General features: G+C 56.0%; 2 protein-coding genes across 2 annotated transcripts; both read right to left on the bottom strand.

The window, feature by feature from the left end:
• Positions 1-2,049: 2,049 nt before the first annotated feature.
• On the bottom strand, positions 2,050-4,090 carry MONBRDRAFT_566 (uncharacterized protein; the record flags this gene model as incomplete). The annotated part of the gene is made up of 6 exons (XM_001742428.1): positions 2,050-2,682; positions 2,795-2,979; positions 3,161-3,472; positions 3,608-3,685; positions 3,775-3,838; positions 3,920-4,090. Coding segments are annotated over 6 exons (1,443 nt in total), but the record flags the coding sequence as incomplete, so codon positions are not given.
• An 869-nt stretch (positions 4,091-4,959) lies between these two features.
• MONBRDRAFT_22633 (uncharacterized protein) lies at positions 4,960-6,670 on the bottom strand (the record flags this gene model as incomplete). Its single annotated transcript, XM_001742427.1, has 9 exons — positions 4,960-5,057; positions 5,141-5,254; positions 5,322-5,590; positions 5,678-5,724; positions 5,848-5,961; positions 6,111-6,181; positions 6,387-6,438; positions 6,469-6,594; positions 6,626-6,670. 9 exons carry the CDS (start codon positions 6,668-6,670, stop codon positions 4,960-4,962), a joined length of 936 nt encoding a protein of 311 aa, XP_001742479.1.
• Between the last annotated feature and the right edge of the window lie 830 nt (positions 6,671-7,500).

Here is a 7,500-nt window from a genome sequence, read left to right as displayed (position 1 = left end):
GCTCGTCGCGCCTCGGTGGCTACCATGGACGCGCCCAAACCGCCCCGTTCGCGGCGAAGCTCATCGGCTGATGTTACCTCTAGCAAGGAAGGCCCATCGAGCGAAACGCTTCGGACCCGCCGGGTTAGGCCTTTGGGCAGCGCGGGTAGCCCAAGCTCGCAACGAAATGCCAGCCGTCGGTCCTCCGCTCAGCGAAAAAACGAGAAGCCCTTTAACAATGGCATCCCCATGTACTCACAGGTGAGTTGCCGGCGCGGCATCACCCCTTGACCTAAGTTGCTCTGCTGCGTCTGGCCTTTGGGTCGTGCGATATTATTTATCGGCGGCAATGGTACACACACGTTTGATGTTGCGGCTGGCAACAACGTGCTTTTGATAGAATCGCATCAGGGAGCGAGCTGCAAGACGCCCTCAACGTGCTGCCTCCAATGCCACCGTCTTCAACCTTGAAGTGCCTGCTGAAAGCTCGTCGGGAGGCTCAGATGCCGATGATGAGCGCAGCACAGCCCTCTTTCGCGCCACTCGCGCGCCTGGCCCCTCACCCTTGGTGCCTCGTCGGGCGTTGGCCGGTACAATCCAACGGCCCGCCTCCTTTGCACTTGCACTGCCAGGCGGGCCCAGTGCGCCTGCCCCGTTATCCAACCGACAGCGCTTAATGCGCTTGGACCTCCTGGGGCAAGAACTCGACAATGCCACAGGCGCACACTATGCCTTGCAGCAGCAACTCGCGTCTCTTTCGAGTCGCACCAACAGCCTTGATAATGCCGCTTTCTTTGATGGTTTGGACGAGGATTTGCAGGACCCCATTGGCCGGAGCCCTGGTGGACCTCAGCCACATGGCGGCGCTGATGGTCCAGACAGCTATGGCAACGGTAACATGGGAGAAGGACAGTCAAACTCGCTGGAAGCATCTCCACAGGTAGCCACCGTGACCCACATGGTGTTTCCCATGGATGGTTTTGCTGCTGCGCCCGTTGCACCTCGGCCAGCCCGGCAAGGGCGCAGTGTCAATCGTGGCGTACCAGAGACCACGGTGTCACCTGCAAGCAACGCCGGTACCAGAACGCCGCGTGAATTGGGTGGAGCAACGTTTCGCTATCCCACGGTGGCTGCTCTCTATCCTCGACAGTCGGACACACGACTGCAGCGGCTGGGAGCAGAAACGGATGGTGATTTGCGTACCGGGTATGTAGCCTGCTTGGCGACCGCCCTCTCCCTGCAACTGCAAGGCACGCACATTATGACCGGAATGCACCAGATGGCAGTCAGGCCATGCGCATACCTTTGTGCTAGCAGCTGCCCTTGTTGCGTGCAGATGCTTCCCCATGTTGGAAGGCTCATGCTGTGTGCTTTACTTTCCATCTCACAGATCGGCGGAGCGTGTGACCAAGAGCCTGATGCAACACCCGCTCCTGCATCCTTGAACTTTGCACACACGTGAGTATCCAAAGTTCTGGTCTGAGCCGACTGTACAAATGACGTGGAGTAAAAAGGAGTATGGACATTGCTTGCCATCTGTTCAGGCTTCAATTGGATCTGAGATCCCAGAGTACTCAAAGCGGGTAGCCGCAAAATACTGGTGATATCCACAACACCAGGCACTCAGAGCGGGGTCAGGGAAAAGTCATCGAGCCATGCAAACACATAGGCGTCTAGCTCGAGCTTGAGATACCAACCGTTGCCGAGGGAGTTTGGTGAAGTACCCAACACATGACCGTCGAACACTGCTGTCGTAGACGAGACATTGGCGAGCAAGCTGACTGTGTGCCACTGCTGGGTTGTAAAGTTGGGCAACGGGCCATGAGTGGCGTCATCCAAGCTCCAGGTACTGCTTGTGCCGTTGAGAACGAGGGCAACGTCCCCGTCACCTGTCCCAAGACGCAGGGCAGTGGTCGTCTCCAACATGACAGAAAAGGTGATGTTGGTGGAGGCATTAAGAAAGGCACCCCCGAAATAATTGGTAGGCCCAGCACAGGAATAGCCCCAGCAGGCAGGCCAATAGGGCACCGATTGCCGCATAGCCTTCCCGTCTCCGTCGGCGCGTGCGTGGATCTCCCAGGCTCCCATCTGGGTATACCAGATGCGAGGAGGCGCATACAATGTCTCATTCTCAAAGTCTTGCTCATAGGGGAGCAAGAAGGGACTTGCGGGCGGAACGTTGTGGGATCCCTTTCGGCCAGTGCTGAGCGTGGTCAAAGTGAAGAGGTCATCGCGAGCCACCTCAATGGTGACTCGCCCGTTGACCACGGGAATGGACCCGCGATGGACAAAGAGCTGCTGTGAATCGTTACCATCAGTCAAGTTGGAATACCAAACGTTGAGGGACGTGATTCCAGCAAAGCTTCCGTTCAGAATGAAAGTGACGTTTTCTGCCGACACGTCGTACGGCGGGTTGCTACCCCGAGCACAGTTGGAATCGTCATGCGACATCTTCTCCACCACGATGGAAATGTCCCGCCGATCGGGAGAAACGCGTGTGACATAGGAGCCGCCCTGGAACAGCATGCCAACCCCAAAGCCGTGCGCGGCGTAACGCCAGCCAATTGGGGCAAACTGTGCGGTATGCGCCAGAGCCCATGTCGGTGACGTGATTTCGTAGTGTCCACTCCAAGGCTCATTGGCCACCGCGACACCACATCGTGGCCACGGCAGATAGTCGTAAAAACTCGAGATGAGATGCCACTAGAGTTGTTCAAGGCGGTGGGGCCAAAGCAGACAGGCGGGTTGAGCGCCACTTTGATGTACGTGCAGCATTTGACATCGGCAATGAGGAAAGGTGTCAAGTCCGATGTACCTGGAAGGTGGCTGTGTGACAATCGGTGATGTAGTTTCGGCTGACACAACGCGCAAGACAGCGCGCAGATTGGCCGTCTATCAGATAGACAGAGATGTTCAGATTTGACGCTTCAAGGGAACTGCCCCAGAGACGCTCAACCTGCCGACATGGTCGGCGGCAGTCTGAGACTTTGGGTACAACAGCTCACCTGCAACGGAGCCCTCTTCATCTACCCAACGAGACCCATCCGTCGTATTCCAGGGGTACTGTACGAATGAACCAGCATTTGAGACATGTGAGCGAGCGCAGTCGGCAGCTTCAACCCGTCTGCCGCTTCGACCGGCAGACGGGCAGGGCGTTCTCTGGGTGGGCCTCTGCGATGACGTGCCTGCTTGCAGCCTTGAGCATCTGGGGTGAGACCAGTACCTGGGTAATGCACAAGGCGATTGAGGACGGTCGTGGCTGGAGCTTTCTGAGTGACAAGTTGACGCAGCGCAGTCGCGTAGTCCTCTGGTGCATCGCGCTCATTCCACTGGCCGACGTAGTCGATGGTCAGGTTGTGCTCACGCTGGGCGCCCAAAAGCCAAGCAACTGTGTAGTTGGCCGTCAAGCTAGCGTTGTAAAAGGCGTTGGAGGCTTGATGGGTGCTGGAAGATGCTGGATCCAACCATCCAGGCCATGACCACGGGAGTCCATCTGTGCCCGCAGCAAAGCAGAAAGCAGCAAGGCTCAGGTGAGACACAAGTGGGTTGTGTGAAGCTGCTGTGGCTGTGGCGCGACCTCAGATATCATTCAAAAAAAAAAAAAAAAAAAAAGGATTTGGAGACACACAAAGTTTAATGTCCGGATTGCGCTTCTTGGCCTCCTTCATGAGCCACCATTCATATCCGCGTTGATAGTTTTCATCGCCTGCGGGGTGCCAGCAAAGTGAATGGCCACGCACGATGGGGCTCAAGGCCCAAGCTTGTGCGATCACAGCCCTGTCGATGTGCACAAACCAGGGAATTGCATGTGGCTGGGTTCGGCCCCTTCTGTTGCATCGGCAGTCCCCCCGATCTCAACCTGCGCTCATCAAGAAAGAAGGTGAGAGGGAGGCCGTGGTTCTTCAGAGCCTTCTCCCACGCCGTGCAAGGAGCCACAAACCTTGAGCATCTGGAGGGACAAACCAAAGTTTGGCAAAAAGAGAAAGTCAAGAATGTCGGACACGGTTTGTGGATCGTAATCCATGAGCAACTTTGAGGTGGCACCGCCACCACTGATGGCACCCACGCCCTCCCAGCGCAGGCCCAGACCCGGCGCGTCGTCGATGGAGTAAGGTCCCTTGGGTGGGGGTGGTGGGGGTGGCGGGATGTTTCGCCCGCGCGATACCCATCCATCTTGGTGCTGATAATCAGCATTGTATTTACCAATCCAACAGGACGAGTTTGGGTAGGCAGGGGCAGCCTGCGCCCACTGCCAGACCTCACATGCATCGTCACTGCAGCATTGCTGTTCACACGCTGCAGTCGAATTTGCAGGCGCTTGACGCAAACCCTTGATTTGAATGTTGCTCAGGTCCGTAGGAAAGGTGCTATTATCACAAGCATCCACCCCTTGGCCTCCCGCCACCCCCAACACCCCCACCAAGGCCAAGATCACCAGCAACCCACCGCCATAGCCGATCGCCATCATTTGCTTTTAAGGAAAAAGGAAAAACAAAAAATCGTGCAAAACATCAACAAACCCTGAAACTCTCAAACTCTCTCTCAAACTCTCTCTCAAACTCTCTCTCAAACTCTCACACTGTGTGTGCTGCTGTTTAATGTTAATGTCTTTCTCTCTCTCAAACTCTCAAAATCTCTCTCTCTCTCTCTCTTCTCACTTCCCCTGTCGTTTTTTTTTTTCCTCCTCCCCGAATAGGACAGAGCACGTTCTGTTTCTCTCCAAAAGGCCTGGGCAGACACGGGACAGCGGTGTGGGGGTTGGCCCATGACGTACAGGCCACCTTCATACATCACTTTCGGCAAAGATCGGGAAGGAGAGAGCAAGCAAGCCAAAGAGACAAAACACGGGGAGCCTGACCGTCGAGCACGATACAGCTCGAACATTAAATGCAAACAACAGGCGGCAAACGCCACTGGCCTGCATGACAAAACAAAAGACGAACCGCCACACAGACACGGCCATGCTCACGATACAGGGTGTCACGATCGCTTATCGGGATGGCGGCGCTGCTTGCCGGGCTTTCCTTGGCCCTCGCGCAGCGATGCGTGGCCCACACTCCCCTCCGCATCCTCCTCATCTGCAGCACGATCCCCATGGGTGAGCAAGCCACAAGCTACGCTGAGCGACCAAGTTTAGAAAGCCACTGCACAGGTGACGCACCAACGTATATGGACGGTCTTCGCCGTATCGTATCAGAACCTTCGGTTTGCTGTAAGGATTGTGTCATGATTTCGTCAATCAGCTGTGAAGTCCGCGCGGCGCTGTCGTTCGAGCCTAGGTTCACAATCATTGCGTGAGGCAAGAGTTGTCGAGCGCGCTTGAGAGCAATTGAACAACGCACTGTTGCTAATAGCGCCGCGACTCGTCATGGTGGCGTGTGGCGACGCCTCAAGCTCGTCTGCAGCCGCCATATTGCATTCGATACCAAGCGTGAGTGCACCATGTCCACCCACATACATGCACAACTTGCCAACGCACGGAAGCCAGACAACTAGCAGAGACATGAAGCCCTCAGCCTCGCGCCTGCCGGGCTTACCAAGAGCCTGGGTAAGTGAGAGGCCGTTGTCTAAGAGGCTATCATGCGCCTCCAGCTCGTCGAGGTTTGGGCGCCTGCGGATGCCCAGTTTGGTCACGATGGAAAACACATGAAATCGAGCAAAATCGGCCGGGAAACAACGTCTGGGGTGCGGGGCGTACGCTTTGAAGACGGGCGGCCCATCCACGAGCCGCATGGAGACAGTCACCTAAAAGTCAAAACCAAAGAAGAAGCAAGGCGGAAGGGGACATCAACGAGAACAAAAGGACGTGCGCCGTGCTATTTTGCTCAAGTCAACCATGAAAGCGTTTCTGCTATGCATGTGACGCACCTCAAGGATAGAATTGCCCTGGCGGGTGTTGGCGGTTTCGGGTTGCAACAGGTAACGTCGGTGGGCTTCCAAGCGACCCGCAAATTCGCCCAGGTCCAAGACGGCTACTCCCATCTGCAGGCGCCAAAAGCAGCCCCAAGCACAGTGAGGCCAGATGCCAAGCACAGTGAGGCCAGATGCCGCGCCCATTGGGGAGACAAGCAACAGCACTGCGGGGTTGTACATGAGAGCTCGGTCCGGTTTGAGTCTCATCAAAGCCTCACCTTGTCGTTTTTGAGCCCACCACGCAGCTCGCGGCGCACGCAGATGCGTAGTGGGTGTGAATCAAGCATCCCTGAAGGGCCGACGGTTAAGCGCACCGGGAACGAGAAGGCTTCGTGCCATGTCACCGCATGATGTTCGACTTGCACGCTACAACCGCAAGCATTCGGGGCACGCGGGCAGTCCGCAGCAACCGTGAGGATGGCATGCTGATGCGGCTCCTTCGGATGCGAGGTGGAGAGGAAGCGCAGATATAGGCGTGATTTCAATCTGCGTACCGCGGCGTGACAAGCGTTCCCTCGGGCCGTTTGACCTTGCAAAAGCAGATAGCTAAACCGAGAATGCAGACAGCACACCAACCCAGGAGAGACGCGGAATGGTGAGAATGGCCACGGGTGGCAACTCGACCTGTGACCAGAAGACCTTGAGCAATCCCCAAAGCACTGAGGCATGCCCCTGGCTGAGGAGGTATGGCTTTGATGATACCTGTCTTGTAAGGTACAGCGGTGAGTTGTACGACAGTGAGGTCGAGGTCAAACTTGAGGCGCTGTTTGCGAGGCATGGGAGAGCTAGAGGGATGCAAGGCGCAGCCTCACAGTCCCTCCCCCTTGATTCCGAAAAGAAACCTGCAACGACGTCTCGTCGGGCCTTGAAGGGTTGAGCGCCGGGCGCGCCGGGCGCCAAGAATACCGAGTCTTGTTGAACGGCTGATGATGGCGAAGCTATATCCGGTCCGAGCACAGTAGGTCGCACAAGAACCAGGCGCTCCAGGCCAGGCCAGGCACAAGCCCAGGCTTTGGACAAAAGACAAACTCGCGCGGCAAACTATAGATCCAAGCGCCAGCGACTTGCAGCAGCTTGCTTCGTCCCTCGCCCACGGCTAGTGCACCAACTAGACCAGATCCAGGCACCGGTGATTGATGAATGTCATGCCGAACCATACACCCACAAACAGCAACCCGTCCAAGCGTGGCACACCAAGCCCCCCAACCACCACCACCACCACCCCCTCAAACACATTCGCCCTCCTTCCCGACCACTTTAACACACCACCTCCACCTCACCCGTCTCCTACTTTGCCCTGTCTGCCCTTCACAGTGAACCAGTGCCCAGGGCCAACAGCAGCCAGCAGCCAGCAGCCAGCAGCCAGACAACCAACCTCCTCCTCAAAGCGCACGTCAACTTTATGCAGTTAAATATCAGGTTGTTGTATTGGTTTGTAAGTTAAAAAAGGGTTCTTTATGCTGCTTATTTTCTAGTTATATGCGTTGTTGCTTTTTATTTTGAAATTTTGTGTGACGTTCTCTCTAAATCTCTCTCTCAAACTCTCTCTCTCTCTCTCTCTCTCTCTCTCTCTCTCTCTCTCTCTCTCTCTCTCTCTCTAAATCTCTC

The sequence above is a fragment of the Monosiga brevicollis genome, genomic scaffold, assembly GCF_000002865.3.
Source record: "Monosiga brevicollis MX1 MONBRscaffold_2 genomic scaffold, whole genome shotgun sequence".
Classification (NCBI taxonomy): Eukaryota; class Choanoflagellata; order Craspedida; family Salpingoecidae; genus Monosiga; species Monosiga brevicollis.
Note: the sequence above shows the minus strand (reverse complement) of the source record. Positions and strands in the feature narration are given on the sequence as shown.